Genomic DNA, 21,812 nt, shown 5'->3' with positions numbered 1-21,812 from the left:
GTATTCAGAAAATATTCTACCCTGACAGTATGCTGGAAGATGGATCCTTCCTCATCAGGAGGGAAAGGAACTTTGAATCATGAGGGTCTTAGAGAAGGACAATCATGGATGGAAGGGGTATAGGCTGAGTACAAATTTTAAAACTCCTTCTTAAAAGCAGAAGAGAATTTTCTGTTTGTAGATGTGCCTTAGTGTGGGAAAGGAAAATGATGTAACTCTAATGATTTGGAGTAAACCAGTACTGTGATACTCGGGGCTCTCTCTTTGCTTGCCTTCCTATTCAGCTTGGTCTAGCTCTGCTTTTTCCATATAACACAGAGAAAAGTGAAATTACTGAGGGTATGAGTAATAACAGCCTCACTCACTGATGCTGGATGTATAAATTAGTAACTGGGGGGAAAACTGTTTTGCATTATGGGTCCTGTTTGAGCAAGGAAAATCTGTTCAGGGTATGAAGCAGCCCGATCTCTCCCTCCCCTTTGCTTGCTAATATTTGATAAAGTTGCTGCTGCTGCTGCTCTCTCTGCTGGAAGACAGAGTGGTCAGCTGTGAGCCCACTGAGCAGTCCTGCATGATTCCTTCTCTTGCTGCTGCCTCCTGGTGTGATCTCACCTTTATGGTGCCTTAGGGATAGTGTCTGCTCTGGGCTCTCATTGCACACTGTGTGATTCTGGCTTTTGTTGTTGACTGTGGAAATACCTGGAATTTTAATGTGAGAATTTTTTTCTCCTAAAACTCCTATTTCCAGGTAATCAATTCTGTGACCGTGCTGAAGATGTTGATTTTTGTGCCTAGCAAAATATTGACAGGAGACTGAATTAGATGCAGATTTCTCCTTTCCCTGCAGTTGTTTTCCAAAGGGAGATCTAATTGTGATTATTCTGAGGAACAAACTGAGGAACTAGCATCAATTGTGGTGAGATTGAGTTCACACTATTTCCATTCCCCAAAAGGGAGAGGAAAGTAGTTGTCAAACCAAGAATTCATCCTCACACAGACCCAACTCAGCTCTCACCTGGGTTTGGCAGATTTCACTGGTTCTAGCAATAGTCAGGGACAGGAGAATCAAATGTGTTCTGTACACAGCCATGCCTCAGCACTGTCACCAGCAGCATGGAAGCCTTCTCCTCACAATGTCCAGATCAGTTCTTCAGCTGCCATCATTTTGGACCTGAGAAAACCTACCATTTCTTCATCAACCCCAGTCTCTTTTACCAGTCTCAGAACCCATTTTTCAAAACAGTATCATCTTGATAATATGCTTCTCTGCCTCCCAAAAGGCTAGATTAAACTGAAGCTGGCTAAAAAGTGATGCTGCAGATTTAGTGGTGGAGCCATTGGAACTGAGATGATCCATGACTACAGTATTTGGGTGCCAGAAGTTCCTGGATTTTGGGTTTTAGTACCCAAGCCCACTCTGAAGTGACAATTCATACCTTTGGTGATCCCAACCACTGCAGAATGTGATGAGAAATGATGGGGACAAGTGAAATATTCACAGATTGTGCCAACAATATTGCTTTCACCTCAGCCAACATCTGGGAGGGCCAACATCAAAGGACGCTATTTTGTTGCTTTAGAGTACTAATTAGAATAGAGGTACTAATTATACTTTTCATCATCGCTCTGCTACTGCCTTGTCTAGTTGTGAATTCATCTGTTCTTGTTTTCCCTCCCATCTAGTTTCAGTCTGTTCACCACTGAAAGAGAGATGTGCACATGGGGAGCGTTTTTCTTTCCCCTCTCAGAGAACTCTCTAACCTTTATCAGGCTGGAAATGCCACACTATATTGAAATCAGGCAAGTGCCGTTGTGCCTGTTCTGATTGTTTTGCTGTTGACATTTTTGAGATTATGCAACAAAGGATCTGTGCAGTTTGTTGTAGAGAAAGAGCTCAAACCTTTAAGGTTACTGTGAGGTTAGTAATGAAAACTCAGACAGCTCAGAAAATGTGTCCTGGGATCGATTGGAGGCAGTGCTGTGTACAGAGCAATTATTCCCAAGAACAGCAATTTCCAGTTCAAACAAGCTCAGACTGTATTTACAGCAATGGGGTACTGGAGTCAAGGGGATTGTTTAACTTCTGATACACTTTGATGACATTTGCTACGTTTTCAGCAGGAAAGATAAGCAGACGCCAGGAACAGAGTCTAGAAATGGCAGTTTCCTGCCCTCAGTGGAATTGCACCTGCTGAGTTCAGAAAGGGACTCAAAAGGGGAAAAACGTCCCATTTTCGGAGGCTGTCCTTTACATTTGTGTTTGAAAGGAAAGAAGGCAGACAGAAATGTAATTAATCAAGGTGTGAGGAAACAGGATTGTGAAGAGATTTATATACATCACCTGCACGTATAATGGCTCTGCCAGCTGCAGGATGGCCTCCTTGGAGGGGCTGCTGGCTAACGCGGTGGGATTTAAAGCTCTACAAAGCTGAGGCCAGTGAAGGTGGGGAGGTTGCAACAGGGTGATGTGGGTCCCTATTTCCCTCATCTTTTGGTTTTGTTCAGAAGAAAGAAGGGGAGAACTGAGGATCAACACATTTTGTTGATAATAACAAAAAGCCAGTTTGTAAAGATCTGTGAGTTTGCTTTGGGCTAGTTTGTGAGTGGAACGGGCAACACCGGAATGGCTGAAGAGTATCCTCTGCACTTGTCTGCCAGGTCCTGCAGAGGCCTGCAGTTGCCAGCAGTGCTGGCCATCCCCAGCCGGGGTGAGGGATGAGGTGTGTTAATCATGTTGCTCTCCCAGGCGCTCACAAAGGCGCTGCACTGCGGCATCACTCCCAAGTCAGGCTGACACGGAGCGCTGCAGTTCAGCCACACGCTGGGAATGCAGCATGCCCAGCACCAAAGGGATGTGTGTGGAATATCTGCCAGGGCTGCACCCAAATGGCCCTCTGGACTCAAAATGCATCCTAAATTTTGTCATGAATTTTAACAGCATGCTAAACTTCCATGATCCCCAGCATGTGCTACATGCTTCACTCTGTGATTTTAATCACTAGAATAATTCTCTTTTAAATCTCCTTTAGAATAAATCAACAAGACTCTCACTATTCTCATCTGTCCTTGAACTCTGGATTTTGCAGAAACTGAGAAGCACTAGACCAATGTTTCCCATGGCTGCTTTTGGGGAAAAATCAGTGCCTGTTAAGGGGAGGCACTGCAGACCTGCCCTGGTGTGCAGAGCAGTCCCACGCCGTGTGTGCCTTGCCCTGCTGGGGTTTCCCTCCTCTTGGTCTCTCCAGGTCGCTCTTTACACATCCCGTACTTGTCAAGTAAAACAAATGTTTTTGGTGCTGAGAGCACTGGCCACTGTCAAAGCAAAGATGGATGGCTTTCCAGGCTGGACAGGCATCTTCTGGGAATTCGTTTTAGAGGTGGTTTGTTTTTTTGTTTTCATATTGGAGGAAGAAATTTATATCTTTTGACAGTAGTCTCCTGGGGGCCTCTTTCCTTTATTGATACTTCAGTGTTGCCCTTTGATGTAATAATCCTGCATTACATAGGCTGTCACTCAGAAATGATGAAGTTGGGCTTCTGGTGCAGGGGAATACCACCAAAGCTGAAAACAGTTATTTAAATTTACAAGACAGATACAAGAGCTATACCTTAACTTAAAAGATGATGTTCCTGCACAGAACCATTCACAATGAATATGAAAATAAGTTAGGAGCTTGGTTTCACAGAAATATAATCTAAAGTGACAGATTTTGCGTTTACATTTCATCCAGTCAACTTAAAATGCACAGATACTTACATGTAGCCTTTTCATTGCAATTTTAAATATACCTCAACTACACCATGCTCTGTAGCAGTTTTCTGTTTGGGGAAAATAATATGTTTATAAATATGGGAAGATTGTTTTTGTTTTCCTTGAAACTTCATTTTGAAATGGAATAAGGATACCAGAACATGGGATTTTTGTGTTGCTTTTTTCAAAAGATAAAATTTTGATCTGTGAGAGTAAAGCTCAGGCAAAAATTCGGCTGCAAAAGTAGAGAAATCAGCTTGGTTAAATTGTCAGGCAAAGGAGAAACTGGATGCCTAGATCGGTCATCCTAAATGAACATGCATCAGGCATAAGACCTTTGGAAATTAAGGTTAATTTAAATTTGACTTCTAAATTAGCAAGTTGTTGCTGGAAGAATTCCTTCACCATTTGCTTTAGTTCTGAGGCACAGTGATATTTTTAGACACTGAAGGACCAAGTCACTGTGTAACCAGTAAACCACAGCACTCCCTCCAGTGTATCTGAGACAAGGTAATCCTGTACACTGAGCACTCCTAAAGCTTGGTGGCAAGGGGCTTGGGTTCCTTGTTTCTTTTCCTGCCCCTCAGTCAGACCTCTCCAGTGTCACTGGAGAGAAGTCTGGAAAATTGGAACGTTTCTGAAACTGTAAGTCTGGAGCAAGTTATTTTATTTTTTAGCTACTTTGGAAAAGCTGAGGTTTGACAAATGATAAATGTACAGTTTCTGTTCAAAAACAAAGTATTGTCCTATCAAAACTGGTGGCATATGGGATCTACATAAGAATCAATTAGTAAATGGAAACAGTAACAGTGGCACTGTGGAATTAAATGTTTTAAATTTTGGCTAAACACACCGAAGATCACATTTGACATACCTGCCTCTAAGTGAAAAGATTATTGTGCTTGTTTCATGAGCTCGAACAAATGATAAAGAACTGAAGGTTTGTTGACCAGTGCAATGCACTAAAACACACAGAGACTTGCTCTGGAAGGAACTGGTCTTGTTTTAGCCTGGGTTGATTCTGCAAGCAAGTTACACCCCTGCTGTAAAATTTGCAACAATGATTTTGAGTGCTGCAGCCATCCCTCTGGAAGAGTGTCCTTTTCTGATATGAGCCTTAGGTACAGCTGCATTTGGCTGAATGCTGTATGTCCTGGCCAAAAGAAGGATGGACTTGCTTCAGGTAATTTCACCTCTGAAAAAATTTCTTCTTCTCTTACCTAAGAGACCTTGTTCAGCTTTTGTTAATTAATATTGAGATTATATTTGTCACCTAATTTTACCGTCTCCAGCTGGGGATGGGTTCAACTTTTAAATTAGTTTTCAAAGCTTCCAAAATGTTCTGTGTTGCTTCCAGTGATCTGTAAGTGGTAACATGTCATTTGGCATTCATAGTTCAAAATGCACACTTAGCATCTCAGGCTCACAGTTTGCTGAAATGCTGATCTTATCAATTCTGCTGTTCTGATTTCCTTGTTGAAGCCCACAGGAAACATCCTAAGTGATGAATTTAACTATTAAAGGCACCCTGACCAATGTGACCTTGACAGAATGCTTTCTCTATTTAAAAGGTTGATTAATAATGGCTTTGAATTGAATACTTGATATATTTCAAGAAGAATAATATTTTCCTTGGAGGAGTTTTTTTGCTATAGGGTGAGATTGCATCGGTCACATCCAGCAACAATTCAGACCTGGAGCTGAAGGTTGTGAAAACACTCTGAAATAAGGTACCTTCTCACACCAGTTCACATTTTATTGAACACGAAGTCTCCTTTTGTCCCTGTGATATTTGAAAATTTATTGAGAGGCATCAATCAATAGGTCCAGTATCTTGAGCATAATTCCTTACATTTGATTTGCAGTAATATATCCTATTTGCACCCTCAGGCTCCCAGGGAGCAAACACTTCACACTGGACAGCTCTGTTCCTGCTCCAGTAAGAACAGTGTCAAATGTATAATGCTGTAAGGCCTGTCCTTCTGTATAGTTCCTATGAATATTGCCATCCATTCCCAATCTGAAGTTATTTTGGTGCAAAGTCTTTCACATATATGACATGTATCAGGGAAGTCTGGAGTCCCTGAGGAGGAGGGGTAGTGAGGGCTGACTGGTGTGGGGCCTGCAGCTGGGTCTGGTGTGAAGCACACTCCAGCCAAGCAATGAGGGCAGGAGACTCTCACCCAGGTCACCCCTGTGCTCCAGCCTTCTTTCATTACTTTGTAGAGCTGGTCTTCAACACAGCCACTGAATATTAAAGCCAGTCAGTCCTGGACTCCAGCAGCAAAGTTTACACTGACAAAACAGTAAATATGCAATGTCTGAGTGGTTTTGAAATGTCCACCTTGTCTGTGTCCCTGAGGTCCCTCTAAACTGAGCTGACCTGGTGCCCTGCTGTTGTGCACTCATCTTCCAGTGGAGATGCTCCTGTGTCTTTGTCTATTCTCAATATAAAGACTGGATTACACTTGCCCATGTCCTGTAGCTTGCTCAGAGCTGATCTCTCAAATCTGTTCTGAATAACACCAAAGAATCCCCCGACTAACTCAGAGCCTGATTTTGACTCCTTTGTTTGTACAGTATTGCGTGATTCAAACGTATGCTCAAAGAGCCTCATCCCTTAGCTATCGTGGCTGTTGTAGTTAAAAAATATTAATCCTTGATTTTCTGTTTTCCCTTCAGAAATATATGCTAGTTTGATCTCAGGGATTTTCTTAGAACTCAGATTAAAAAATAAACTGGGACAGAGGGATTTCCTAAAGGTAAAGCAGTTTTAGCAGTATTTTTAATGAAAAGACTGCATCCCCATCATGAAACCAGAAGATGTGTTGTGTGTTACATGAAGACTGGTCATTCAAAATAATGTCAACAAAACAATCTTGCTGCCCCTTGAGACTTACACTTGATAATGCACAAGAGCAATTGAAAGTCTTCTCATGGCATTCATTTTTAATTACTTCTGTGGTCCAAGGTCACAGATATAAGCCACTTGTCAGCCTGGATAGCTTCACAAAGATAAAGACTAGATTTATGGCATTATGCAGAATTCTGGGAAAAAACAAAGGTCACATTTTTCAAATTTAAGTGTTCGAAGTTAGCCTCTTAAATCCATCTTCAGACACTTAGATAAACAGGCTGCTTTTCACAAGTGCCAGGCAGTGGCTCTTTGTGCTGACTGTGCTGGAAACAGCCCGTGCCCAGTGCATCTGTGTCACCAATCAGCCTGGTTAAACTGGCTTTGGGCTTGCAGGCCTCCTTTAGGCTCTGGAGTTAGTTTTGCTCTAACCAAAGGTGGCTGCATTGTCAAGGCTTTAAATTATTACAAAAGCAATTCTTCATTTTTAGTCATTCCATTTATAAAGTGGATTATGCTGCTATAAGAAAGACTCCTGTCTGTCTTTTTCCATGCAAAGTTGGCATGACAGAGTGCAACATTTTATAGACTTCCATGATATGAATTGTTTTACATCATAGTGACAATTCTTCATAAAAATGATCTTAACCATTCTTTACAGTGTGGTCTTTTCCAGGCCAGTAGCTAAAGCTTAGAGTATAGGGGAATTTTCTTGTTTCTAGACTGTGACTTAAGACTGAAGAAAACTATTTGCTTTTTTGCAACAAAATCTTTAGCAAAGACTCAGCTTCAGAGCTGTTGGTCTTCTCAGGGTGTGCTTGAATGTAAAGACATATTAAAAGCACAGAATCTTTGGAAATATAAATCAACTGGAATTTCCTACAACGTGTTTGAATTCTTTCCTTTGTTTAATAAAGTAACAGGTACAAGAAAGGAGGCTCTGTGAGAGCCCACCAGAAGTTGGGTTTCTAACATTCTTCAGGGAGTGTTCTTAGGAAGTTGTTTCAGAGGTGAAGCAAACATCATGGCTAAATCAATATAATTAAAACAGACAAGGGCAGCGTGAGATTTGGGACACAACCACACTTGCATTAAGAAAACTCCACTTAAATCCTTGGAAAGTAGCTGCAGAGGTAGGAGGAATAACAATTCCTCAGAGAATTGTGGAATGTTTTCCATTCAAAGTCTTCTTTTGAGGACTGGTGATGACTAGAAGTATTGGTTTTGTCTGAAGTCTTTGAGGCTCTTTTGTATTTTTTTTCTGGAGGAGAAAAACAAGATTCAAACACAGACTTTGAGGGATGCTTGAGGATGCACCAGGGCTTTGGTTCAGATGAACCTCAGATTAAGTGAAGGCAGAGCAGTAAGACTCAGTAGCAGTAAGACAGTGGCTCTTCTGTTTGCGTGTTCCCACAGGCAAGTTTCATACATTTGGTCAAGGAACAGATGAGAGAAACCCAAAGGAAACTTTAGGAGGGATGCCACATGTAACCATGCACTGAAGTAGTGGCAAGTGTTGTGATCATAGAGGGGAATAATCTTTTAAGAAAACAGTGTGTCTCTTTTTGCCAGCTTGCTGATCTTCCAACCTGTGGGATATGCCTACAAGGTTTTGAAAATCTGGAGCATTCATCTGGAGCAGATGCTCTCCTAAAAATAAATAGATAAAACAAATAAATGCCTGAAATGTTATTGACAAAATCTTGTCCAATCCATGTTTGTCAGGGTTGTCAGCTGCACTAACACTCTTTGATGTTGCTTTACCCATTATGTTTGCTGAAGTAGGTGTTGCCCACTGTAAATAACTATTGTTCTGGTTTCCTGGCTCATTTGCTTGAATTTCCTCAGTTTTTGTTGCACTTCTGGGTAAGAATGAGTGGGTGTGAATACATGGCTGTGGTATTTTCATCTTTGCAGGTGAGCTAAAAGCTCCCTCGAGGACACTGCTGATCTGAATGGACTCTGAGCACACCCTCCAGGCAGTGTCAGATGTGTTGTGCCCCAACCAGCAGCCTGTCAGTATTTTGGGACTCAGTTGTCTGATGAAGGGGCAGCTTTGCTGTTGGTGGTGCTGGTGTTTGCTTCAAGGGAGGGCAGTTTGTTCTGGGTTTGATTTTTACTTCCAGACATAGCAGGCACAGGGCTAAGCTGCAGAGCTAAATGGACAGGTGAAAATTCAACGTGAGTTTGGAATGTCAGTGTTTGTTACCTGTTACAAACAGGGAAAGCAACCATTTTAGTATTCCACAGAGGAAACGTTCAAAAAATTATGATGGATGGTTTCATCTAGACACCCCCTAACTCCCCCCTCCTCCAGCTCCTTTAAATAGCAACTACTTCAATGAATAAGGCTACTTGTTGGGACAGTAAATGATGTGCCAGGTATTCCAACCTGTTTATCCTACCAAGGATATGGTAAAGAATGTGCCTGGACACTAGAAGGGATTTGTGTGCTAGTTTTGATTGCTACGATTGATTTAATGTTTAGATTGTGATAGGGCGTAAAGGACTGAACTAGAATTGGTCCCCATGTCCAGACATAAAGTAAACAGCATTTCCAGAGACATTCACCTGAAAAATGAGAGCAAACAAGTCAGTATGGGTGAGTAATCAGACCTGAGTAAATAAACAACAAATACGTGGAGCAGGAGGACGTGCCTGCTGTTTTCCAAGTCAGTAGCTGTGATGGGAATGTGGCCAGTGAATTAATAGTTTGTGTGCAGTACAACAGAAGGATTTTTAAACAAAGGATTAGGCTTTGGATCAAAAAAGTGTATTTATGCGACTTCCTATCTGTTTTCCCCATTATTTCCACTCTTCTTCAAAACTATTTAAATTGCTCCCCCTCTCCCAGTTGTACCATCGTTCCACCAGCCAGGAAGGGGCTGGGGGCAGCTCTGCCCCGTGCCTGCCAGGGCAAAGCGGGCTAAGCTGCCAGAGCAGCAAGTGGTGACGTGGGAGTCGGAGCTGCAGAGCCATTCATAATCCACATCTCTCTTCCCCATAATTATCTGTGCTACCCGAGAGAGCTGAGAACTCCCTTAAGCCTCCCTGCAAGTCATTTAGATTCTAATTGGGATTTAAAAACTCTTGAAACCTGAGTGGGTGGCTCAGTGCATTATTGCTGATGAATGTTACCCTGGGTGATGTGCCCAGCAGACCCACAGAGGACCTGTGCTCAGCTTTCCGGTGAAGAGCTGTCCTTTTTGTTTTCAAGAACAGATTTGCTCTTTACCTCTCAGCTAATTAGGAGCTGGTTTCATTCACAACAGTAATTCTGTTTGTGGCATTATACCAAAATGTTAATTTAATTTTGTTACGTAGAATGCTTTCTCTTCTTAATGTTCCTTTAAAATGGAGGTGATGAAGCTTGCTTTCTCCCCTGAAATATTTTCTGTCTCTCCTTCCTGGGCTTTGATTTCTTCCTCAGAGTTTAATTTAACACAGTTTCATTACCTTCTCAGAAATGTCATCGTGAGGACTTTAGCTTGCTTTTGAAGGACCATATCTGTGGTTATTTTTTGTTTTATTTTGTTGGGGTTTTGTCTCCTCATGAAGCTCATCCTAACTGGTCATTGTTCCCTTGTTGCTAATTCCTTGTCAGACTTCCCTCTTCCTGTTAAACTGGCCCACAACCATAAGCAGAATGATGAGAGAGGGTCCATCAGCACAGTAAGAGCTGGAGAATTGCACTGCTGGGGCAGAAGTGGGATGACATCACTCTGATGGATTTTACTGTGGCAGCTGCGTAGGGACCTCTGTATATCTGATAAATGAAGTACATAATTGAGAACAGGACTTGATGGAGACTGCAGCACTTTTGTGGCAGCTATTTCTAAGAGAGACAAGGGTTTAGCAGTCCAGGATGGGTGAAGAGGAGGGTAGAGGGGCCCTTTTCACATGGTAATGTAGTCTTGGTTTGGTTCCCCACCCCACACACTCCCTTTAACTTGTTTATCATCTTCAATCTCCTGAAGTACTTCCTTCAGCAGCTGCACTGTGCTTTCCTGTGGGTGCTGCACACAACCACAGCAATCTGTGCTCAGTGAGGCAGAGGGGATGATGTTGTTAGCTCTGAATTAATTTGCTCTGTGAGTGTAAATCAGGCTCCCACTATTATTTTGCTGAATTATTTTAAATGTAAATGCTACAGAGACAAATGAAATGGGTGGATGTGGTACTGAAAAAACACACTTGAAAGAGATAATTCAAATACACAAAAGTTGTTCCTCTTGTCAATATAATGTGCTTTTAATAAACTACGAATGCTCTTGGCTTTTCAAGCTGTCCCTAATCATCAGGGGTTCCTTACCCCTAAAAGCTGTAAACTGTAAGTCAAATGAAAACAGATAAGCAACATTTTGGGAAAATGCCTCTAGCCCATTTTCCTTCAGTCCTGGGTCAGGCTTCTGACCCAGACACGTCTGGAGCTCCTCGCCAGCGGGGAGCTGCCGGGGTTTATTCCAGCTGAGACAGAAACCTCTGTGACTTTGAGAGAGCTCTGTTAAAAGTCTGGGACTGTAGTGTCCAGCTCCTCTGAGGAAACTGGTCTAGAAATTTATTCTGTGCTTCTGCAGAATACTTTTCTTTAACTTTTTTTTTTTTTTTTTTTTTTGGTGGAGGTAGCTGTATGGGGGTTTGGAGGTTATTTTGGTTTGGTTTGTTGGTTGGGTTTTCTTCAACAGCAACTTGTGTTCACTAATTCCTGGCATTTGGAATGTATGAAGCAGGTCCATCCTTTGAGAGAGGAGCACAGACATATCAAACCTGTAGTAGATGACACTAGTCTTAACTGAACTCTGGACTATGGTTAACACTTGTTTTCTGAGACCTTCAGTAGAGCATCTAATCCCAACTTCTTTTGGCTTCCCACCAGTTTGATAAACAACACAAAACCTCTTCTCCCTTCTTTCCCCTCCCTGCCATCTCTGTTGGTCATGAAGATCGAGGCTGTCCCGCATAGCCCAGATGTGTTGCTCCCCAGTGTCAGAGAGGCTTTATTGTGGCTCCCAAGAGTAAAAATCCTACTGTACAGGCAGCTCCTTTTGAATTATCCCAATGTACCTCTAAGCAGGGTGCAGCTGCAGGCCACTGGCTGGGGTGGCAATGAGTTGTGCGGCTGTGGCTTGTCCCTCACTGCAGGCACAGAGTGCTGTTCTGTGTGAAGCCACAGAGCTGGTAACAGCTCCATTGGCTTTCTGATGGGATGGAGAGCTCTGTAACTGTTCTTTTAGAGTTGCCTGGCACCACCTTTCAGCAAGGTGGGGGCACAAGCGGAGCCCTGCCAGGAACCTTCCCACTGCTGCCTGCTTATACCTGCATCCCAAAGCCTGCAGGAAGGTGTCAGGGTGAACCCATACACCTCCTTCTCCTGGACACCTTGATCAAGCTTCATTAAATTTGTATAGAGCTCTTCCCTTTTGTTTTTGTGACTGTCCTTGCATGTAGCCTAAGTGCTGTCTGCTCAGGCACTTGGACTCAGACCACCAGGGCCAGGTGCTGGTTTCAGTGCCATGTTTTGTATGAGTTTTGCTGCTTCATACCTCAAGATATTTCTTCAGGTGTCAGTTCTTGACACCTTATTATCTGTATGGATGCATAAAAAAGGGTTCATGTGGCATTCTTTCAGGGGCTGCTATTGTTAGAATTATCCATCTGCTTTTGTAATGTAATGACATAAATCCTGAGCTTGGGCTTAGACTAAAAACAGTATAAAGCAGAGTTTTAATATTTGTACAGAAGGTTGTTGTACTAAATGTTAGTGATGTGCCTTCCTTCTGCTCCTGTCTATGAAATTTGTTGCCATAGTTAGTGAAATCTATCAGGACAGAGGTATGAAATATGGAGAAGTCTGCCTGAGCTAATTGATACATGGCTTTACTTTTCGACAGAACATTGTTCCTTGGTGTTGCCTGATTGGCAGGGACAGGTCAGAGCAGTTTCAGAGGGACATGGAGAGGCCAGACGTGACTCTACCAATGGATTTCAGTGTTAAACAGAGATGGGGAAGGAATGAGGCATCAGGGTCAGCTGCTGTGCAGCTTAATAGCAGCCTGTCCACCCAGTGCTGTGCTCTTGAGGAAGCTGATAGACTATTTCAGAAATCTCTGCTAACTTGTCTTTTGAGATTTTTGTATAGTGCTTGCTTCTCTTCTACTTGACCTAGTTTATGCTGTGCATGTTAAGTCAGTACCTATGTTAAAAGCCTTCATTCTCCTACTTCTTGATGGTTTTCTAGTGCATTGGGTCACCATTCCAGACAACTGTTTTATTTATTTATTTCTCTGTGGTCATGTCTTTCATGTAAGCTGCTACAGGACAAATTCTTATTTTTCACTAGTTTAATTCTTCCCTGCAGCATTAGTTAGTTTGGGAAAATGTGTAATGGCTACCTCGGGCCACTCTGCTTCAAGGTTTGAGAGCTTCCTCCTGCCTGTGAACTGTGGTTTTGGTGAAGTATGTCCATCAGGACTTTTCTGTCAGGAAAACTAATCCTAAATGCAGTAGCAGGTTTTGAGACTGCAGAGAATTGATGAGCTTGGTAAGATCAGAGAAGAAAAACAGATCTCTAGTAAAAGCAGGCACAGCTTTCAAGGCACTTAGCAGAGGTATACAGCGTTTTAAGTAACACAGATAAATATCTCCCTGGAGCTTTTGCTTTTTCATCTAAGCATTGACCAGAGAACAAATAGGAAAATGTGGGGGCAAAAAACCAAAAAAGCTTTAAAGATGTCAATGAACATTTTTCAAGCTGAAAATTACTGTTAGCAGTGAAAACAGCAAAAGATGCATAAGGCAAAAGTAATGAAGCTATGTGTAAAATAAGGGAAAAGCATGAGATCAGAAGATTGCAAAGGAAGTTTTGAATTAAGTGACTGCTGACTTCCTTCTTATAAATGATTTATTTTTATTTGTTCTTGAAAAACATTTCATATTTGTTTCTCTTGCTGCACTAACACACTGAAATTTGTTCATTACTATCAGACAAATGTTTTTTAGACAGTGTATGAGGAAAAAGTGATACTTCAATGGTCTTTAAAAATATAAATTTAAGTGCAAACCATGGTAACTCTGTGTAAAATTATAATATCAGTGGCACTTCAGCTGGTTTTGAGTTTTATATTAATGGACTAGGTCTTAGCCCCAGAACTGCTTTATATGCAACCTATACTACTGGCACATATTCAGTACAGAACTTCTGTATAATGAATGATGTGATATGTCAGAGCAAAGCTAGGAGAATGCTTCATTTTTTTGTGAAATGTCACTTAAAGCTGAATGGTTGGGTAGTTCCACACTTGCACAGAAAATTCTGCTTTAATCATAAGTTCATATGCACCTCCGTGTCCTGAATTGCCATCAACAGTGAGTGGAGTTCCAGGTTTAGGCAATGAATCCATCTTTGCTGTGTTGTGTGTATTTACTGAATTCAAAACATAAATAGGCAAGTATTTAGTTTAAAAATAGCTCATACTCATCATTTTGATGTCAAGTTACTGCACTGAACTGAGAACTGCTACACTGAATTTACACCTCACTGTTATTACAAGTAGTCGTGTGGCACAGCCTTAGCAACCCATCCCATGTACTGGATGACTGTAGCTTTGATGAGAATGAGCTTTGCAGGTCTGGCTGTAACCTCTGAGAGCAGTTTATTCTGTATTACCGAGGAGCTTTGCTTTCAGGTAATAATAAGCTAATGAATCATTAGTCACTTTTTTTTTGGCCCATTGGCATAAGAGATGCACTTGCACTGTGGAACGAAATTAGGGCTCAACAGCAGGTTTGTGTGTCCCCAGACTGACTGGTGCTTTTCCTATCCAAGCTCTACAAGGTCAAGCTCAAAGTGGTTTTTTTCACCTGTTCTGCAAGAATTTTCAGTGTGACATAGTGTGTAACTTGGACAGCAAAGACTGTCACCAGGAGTGCTGATAACAATGTCTGTTTTCACTTCATCTTCAATCTTTGTCATGAAAACTGTTGCCCCAGCAGTTCCTAATCCAGATGAATGTCAGCAAATGTTTTCTTTAATCACTGACATTTTTCAGATTTTGAGAACAGAAAGTTTATGCTCAGTTACCTGCCCAGGGATGGGAAGAATGATTGGTCTACATAACACTAAAGGGTATTTGCTAATACCTTGAGGAGACTTCAGGAAAAAGTTCCTGGCTGTGCAACAGATGAAGTGCCATTTTCTTCTGTTCAAGGAGCATAAATGCCATAATTTTACTTCTCTCAGGCTTGTACTTATATCTTGAGACTTCAGTGCTTGTTCTAGTTACAGATTGTGAACCCTCCATTATCTGTAGCTTGTTCGGGGCTGTGCTGAGCAGAATGGCCCTCCTGTGGTAATAATGGATAATTCTGGAGCAAACACCCTTTAGGCAACATAAATGCATGAATATTTTTCCCAAAGAGTGAGAACTTCTTTGGCCTGATGGGATTTGGTAAATCATAATCCTCACAGTATGAAGTGGCAGACATGAGTTTGTTACCTAGTCAAGTTTCCTGTCAACATGCCAATGTCCTAATGAAATCACATTTGTGTCATCATTGCCCTGTGCCTTTTTTCAGACCCTGTTTTCTTAGTCTTCCTCCATCTTTTCTTTGCAACACGCAACAGTTGTTGAATTATTTTAAATCACACTCTCTACTCTACAAAAAGACGCAACCATTTATGGTAACAAAACACAAATGGAGAAAAATTCTTGGGAAAAAAAGGGGAATGCACGGGGCTGGAATTGTGCCCTGAAATTATTGATATGGTTTCCTTGTCTTTTCTCCCCCCTGTGCTGTGTCACAGTGTCCCTCACCCCAATAAGCTCACACCATTGGGGCAGTGCTGCTGGGGGTCTTGTGCTCCACACCAACGTGTCCCTGTTGTTGTTGCAGTGATCGCTGACGGGGCCCTGGATAAAACGGCTCTGACGGACGATGTGGGAAGCGAGGAGGACCTGTATGAGGATTTCCGGAGCTCCAACCACCGCTACGGCCACCCCGGGGGCGGCGGGGAGCAGCTGGCCATCAACGAGGTACGGTGCTGCAGGGTTTCTCCCAGGCAGGACAAGGATGGATGGCGGTTCTTGGTGTTAACCACATGACAGGTCAACAGCCTGACTGGTAATGGCAAAGTGGACGGGGCTTCCAGTGCCATTTACTGTGGGAACCACTTACATCTGGGTAGCAACAGGGTCTGCACCTTCCATCGGGGTGCTCTCCCTGAGGGAAAGCAGAGCCACAGGTGACTCTCCTCTTGGGTGTTTTTGGATGAGAAGTTTTAAACCGTTGATGAGCAGCCTGGCCAGGGCTGCTGTGACACTTGGAATGTGGTGCACTGAAGGCATAAAGGAAATGTTGAAAAAAAACGTGGTCTATGTTGTTCTTTATTGGTTGGTAAGAAGGGTGCCAAGTTTAATATAGGCTTGGTCTTCACTGCCTTTTTCCTGTTCCCCAGCAAATTCACTCCAGGGATGTGAAAGACCTGCCTTTTTAGTTGCTGCTTTTAGCTATTTTCTTTTGTAGTGCTGACAGTGATTCACTTGACATCAGCAATTTAAAAATGTGCTACTTGGTTTAACTGATGCAATGAGCAACATACTAACAGGATCTAAGATTTTTTCTGCAAAAATACAATTTTTTTTTTCTTATGCATTAGAACTGGCAGCCCCTTATACACAGAATGATTTTTCAGTGAGGTGAATTTGCATTGAAAGAGTGGAGCATGTTCACCATATGAGTGATCTCTTGCACTCCTACACCTTCTTTCTCTCTGTTACCTTTGCACAACCTTCCCAAGGTAAGAAGGCAAGAATAAAAGATGTATTATATTGTCTTGTGGCTAAACTACAACTGAAATTATGTGGACTGAGGCTCTGTGTTTACGTTCGATGCACCCAGTGATGATTCTGGGTGCAGCTTTTGGGGGCTGGAAAAAGCTCCAGAAAGCTGCACAGTGAGGATAACAGCTTTTCTTCAAAAACAGCAAAAGCAAATACTTTCTGGCAGTTTTCCAGCTCCTAGTGCTCAGAATCCCTGCCTACAGCCCTGGGGGCCTGGGGTAAGGAAGGGAGTTACTTTATTTTCTTCCCCTGTTACTTATATCCATGGCAGAGCTTTTTGATTTAACCTTAATTGTCTTGGACTGTTGTCCCTGTCAAGCAAACGTGAGTAGAACACCAGAAAATCTTGAGCTGCTTCCTCCCACATTTGCCTGGTGTGTTTGTGAGAGAGTGCCAGGTACCACAGGAGTCAGTCCCATTGTGCACACCGAGGGTGTGGGAAGAGGATTCTGCTTCCCTCCCATTCAAGTGCTTGCCTTGGTGAGTCTTCTTACTGTGTCTCACCAAATGGAATATCCTCTAGGTTTTTGTATTCTTTTCTCTTAAAGGAAAAGGCAAAACATCTTACTTTCTTTGAAGAAAATCTTCACAACTCTTTAAAATCAGGAAAAAAATAAGCTTGTCAGCGGGTCTGTATATCCATCATGCATGTGGGTGCTTTTCTCTTTCATTATTCATCATTATTGAGAACAATTGTTTTTCTTTCTTTTCTTAGAAGTTCATTTTATTAGAGTAAAATTCCATCACTTTTAATCAGGAAGGCAAATGGATGTGTCCAAAGCAGGTGTAATTTGTGTAATCTTTGAAGCATATGTAGGGTTTTGTTGGCCAGTTGACTGAAAGAAAAAAGATTATTTTTGGCTTGTTCCCTAGAATCTTGCCTGTTCAGGAGCCAACAAAACTGTAAGAACAAATAGTACATTATTTACTTTGCTGACTGGTTCCTATGGGTAATTAATCCATCACTTAACTTCAGTGAGCCTTAGCAAAGTGCTGCCTACACAGTTGCTTCCCAGAACAAGAGATTACAGTAAAATACAAAAACTCTGCAGCAAAACACTAAATCTGTGAGGCAGGAATTTTACAGGAACAGATATCTTAAGTGTTGGAATTGAAATATCTCAAATAGCTGGTTGTCAGACAGGCTTATCCTCATCTTCCCTGCTGGACCAAAAACTGGGTATTGATGAGTCTCGAGTATTTTCTGTAGTGCTGGGAGTGATGTGGGTGAAGATTTCAGTGTTCAGTCATTCACTCACATCTTGAGTAGTCTTGTCTTTGTTTTATTGTATTCCAAGTTGCATTTTATTGGTGGTGGATAAGAAAACTATGGTAACCACATTATTCTTAGCCTTCTTGGAAGAAGTAGCTTTTGAGTAAACAGAGAGGCTGAAATACATTTTTAAGGCGTTTGGCAGACCAAGTGTTGCATTAGAAAACAAAGCACCCAACCACTGAGTTATAGTTCATTTTGGATCAAGAGAAAATGGTTATGAAATAAAAAAGAAATCTTTCATAAAAGTAGAGTAATTTATTGGCAGGAAGACTAGAGGGATAAAAGAAAGCTGGGAAGGTTGTATAGAGCCCACCTAAGAAGATCAGCATGAGAGTGTGTAAGAGCCAAGAAAAATCAATCAAAAAGTAATAATAAGGGTTTGGGATGAGAAAAGAGGCAGGGGAAGTAATTTTCTTGGGGCATCTGTTTGACATTCTTTCAAACACATTCTTGATGGTTGTGAAAAGAGATTTTTGTGTTTAGATTGTACTTGATGGAGTTTACTTTGTGTTTGGTCCAGATAAAGACCCTATCCTCATGTTTTATTGCTTCCAATTAGGTAAAAATGCAGCAAGAAGAAAATCTGTACTGCAAATACATTGTGATTCTGTCCTTCCAGTGCTATATAAATGTTACATATAGAACAGATACAGCTTCAAGCTTCATTAAATGTGTTATACATGTTCTGAAGTTGAGCATAGGAGGGATTAGGCACATGAAAAGCCTGCCTGGCTCTCAAAGGACCGTGGTGATGATAAGCTGTGTAGTTTTCATTAAGTAATTGGCCTGGGTGAGGAAGCTTAGGCCTGTTTGCCTGGAATTGTCACATGTGTACCGAGGGTTTGGGATGTCCTGCTGTGCAAAGGGCCCCTCTGGCTCTGTGCTTTGGAAGAAAAGCCACTGCAGTTCAACACATGGAGGGTTTAGCCCCTCACAGCCCTCCACCACCAGCACCATCCCATCTGGTGAAAGCAAAGCCCCAAGGGTTTGGAAAATTACAGCAGGACTCCCTATTTTTTCCTTATCTCTTATGGCTCTATGCCTGATAAGTTTGGAATTTGGTATGTGAAGTCTCATTCCTGAGAAATGCACAACTCATTGGCTTCAGCAGGCCAGGATTTTATCTAAGACATGTTTTAAAGTGGCAATACTGTAGTGTGTTACAGATGTTTGTGCTAACCAGTGCTTGCTGACAAGATACAATTAAGCTAATTGGTTCCAACATACATGTTTCTGATTTCACGAAGCAATTCATACAGAAAAACGTTCAGGAAGTGACACAAACAACATATCTGCCACATGCCAAGAGCAGCAGATATTGTACCAGTACTCTCTCTGTCTTACTGAGTCTCTAAAGCATTATTCTTGTGCTAAACTCTTTGATCACACACTGGGAAGTTGTTCTGGGCTCACCCAGTACTCCTCCAAGCACAGTCAATTTAAACAAGACAGAGTTGTGACTGGGGGGGGGTGTTTGTTTGACTGGGGTTTTTTGTGTTTGGTTGTGTTTTTTTTTAACCCCCAAAATAGCAAAACCAAACCAAACCCCAAAACTCATAAAATGTTAATACAGATGAAATCAGAACAACAGATTTTAATTTTGTTAAACATGAATAATATCCTTCATAGCCCTTTTCACTTCATTTATCTTCATTTTAATTAACAGAAATCTCTTTTGTACTATGTGAGGACAAACTTGAAAAGACAGAAACATTTTAAAATAGTGCCACGAAATGTTGTCATCTCTTTTCTTTTTTCAAAAGAGTACAGAATAGGTTGCAAAAGCTGTGGTCACAACAGATTTCCAATATGGAAGCTTAATTAGAATCACTGATCGTATGGAAGCAATATATAACATTCCTGTGTAATCTGGGAGATTTATTACCTTTTTTTTTTTTTTAATCTTAATGTGAGTATATTGTTCTCCCAACTGATGCTGAAGCAAATAGAAACCAGTTAACAAACACCACCCCCCACACACACTCTGTTTTTTTTTTTCTTCCGGGGGCTTAATTCCTGTTTTTGCGTCCGGCCTATTCCTGCAGCCAAGGTTGACAACTGTGGTCCAGAAGCAGCACATACGATTTATTTGTGGAATACTGTATAAAGCTCAGTACTGTCAAGGACAAGAAATAATGTTTCCCTGTGGACATAAATCTTTACTGGATCCTCATTTTTGGTCCCAAGTGCTTGCATAACTTTGTGTAGGGCTCAGATGGGAATGTTGAGGATATGGAGTCAGAATTGTAATTTCTTTTACTGCCTGACAGATTTAGTTTTTACAGTTTTCTGCTCTGCAAACTTCTAAGGTTGTTTCAGAGGGCTTTTTGCAATGGATTTAAAGCAAATTGGTGCATTCAAATACTCTATGGCAATTATGTCTCACCAAACATCAGGATCAGGAAATAAGTGGTCCCAGGGGTTGCCAGAGCCATATTTCTGCTTTCTACCATGGGCAGCTGGGGCTGCTCTGAGACACTTTCTCATGTCCTCCATAGCACTGGGACTTGGCCATCCCCTGCTTGTTCTTACACACACATGGGAGGTGAGGGTAGGTAGCTCCCGTGTGTGTATGATCTGCAGCATACACATCACAGCAGGAGTTCAATCCACACTGAAGCATTTCTATAAAATATATTAGGTTTTGCTAGACCCATGTTTCCTCTAAATACCCTGATTAACCTGATACTCATTAGGAACAAACAATTAGCTTAGTTCTTGGGGCAAGAATAACACACGGGGGGCTGTCAGAGTTCTAACTCCCAAACAAAAACACGGAGGTGTGACAGTGGAAGGAGTGCTGCAGGCATGTAAGGGAATGAGTGGGTTGTGGGCTTGGTCTCTGAGAGGGCCTAACTCCTTGCAGGAGCCAAACTGAAGCAGCAGAACAGGAGTTGTAGCCTCTGTGTTCCCCCTCTCTGTGGGCACGGGTGTGTCCACACACACATACAGACACGCTTAAAGAGGGGCAGGTACTGCCCAAACTTTCATCTGTGGCTTTAAAACAGACCCAGATACATCACTCAAAGGAAATGACTGGAGACAGTGTGATGGCTTTGGAGTTCTCACATCAGCCCTGCCAGCTGCTAAATTGTAGAGACTAACAGCTTCTGTTAACGCTTGTTAATGATAATGTGACTATTAGGGGACTCAATAAAATGTCTGTTGTTTGCTGGCATTAAATGTGTTCCCAGTTACCGGGGTGTAGAGAGAGGCTTGGCTCCACAAACAGTGTTCCCCTTGGAGAAAAATATGATCCAACAATGTTTTAACTTCTGAAGTTACTTGTGCCAAGTCATCTCAAAGTCTGCCTGTATTTTATCCAGTGTATCCATGGGTTCCCAGAACTCTGTCTGATGCTTCCCACTGCTTAAAGGAAACATGGTGTGTTTACTGATGCTGCTCACAAGAGGTGGTTGTCTCTTTAAGGTGAAGGCTGCAACTGGCTTTCAGTACTTTGGCATCCCAGTTAAAGGGCTCTTTTAACTCCTGGTAGTGGCATTGTATCCTGTAGGGATAAGGGTTATATTGCAGAAGGTCTTGGCTTCCTGCCTGTCACTTGTAGCACATGAGAGCCATCTACCATGGTGTCACTGAGACCTTCAAATTCTTGCTCTGGGGCACTTGAGATAGTGTGGCAGGCAGGCATAACCCTCCAAGGTCCTCAGGGCTCTCACATGCACCTCACCAGGTTCCGTGCAAGGACATCCAAGGAAATGTGCAGGTGAAGGTCAGTGATTTCACCATTCACGTGTAAAGTGGGAGCCTTTCAAACCTGCCCTCTCTCTAATGTAAAGAAGGAACTTACCCTGTCCTCAGAAGCTCCTTGTTTGGTTTTCAGGGATCCTTGGTTTGGTACCTAACTCTCTGCTTCTGTTTTATGGGAGGAAGAGCACTGGAAGCACTATTTGCAATGTTTGCACTCCTATGAAGATTTTACTTCAGAAGCGTTGCATAAATCAAACTGCAGTTATCCCTGCTCGAAATGGGAGCCTGATGATGTGCAAAGACAAGTCTGTTTTGCAGAATCTTGATGTTACAATTTACTTCTGCCAATGTCTTTATTTTAAAAATAGGTTTTGGGATGTCCAT

General features: G+C 42.0%; 1 protein-coding gene across 2 annotated transcripts in view; it reads left to right on the top strand.

Annotated features, from left to right (window-relative positions):
• The window catches only part of ARHGEF4 (Rho guanine nucleotide exchange factor 4), a 223,791-nt gene that overhangs the window by 159,821 nt on the left and 42,158 nt on the right, over window positions 1-21,812 (top strand). For both annotated transcript variants that reach the window (XM_032697385.1, XM_032697386.1), the window contains one exon: window positions 15,498-15,637. In XM_032697385.1, coding sequence (XP_032553276.1) covers window positions 15,498-15,637 — 140 coding nt within the window. The remainder of the gene's footprint in view (window positions 1-15,497; window positions 15,638-21,812) is intronic.

The sequence above is a fragment of the Chiroxiphia lanceolata genome, chromosome 10, assembly GCF_009829145.1.
Source record: "Chiroxiphia lanceolata isolate bChiLan1 chromosome 10, bChiLan1.pri, whole genome shotgun sequence".
NCBI lineage: Eukaryota > Metazoa > Chordata > Aves > Passeriformes > Pipridae > Chiroxiphia > Chiroxiphia lanceolata.
The sequence above is the reverse complement of the archived record's forward strand: the minus strand, read 5'-3'. Positions and strand labels throughout refer to the sequence as shown.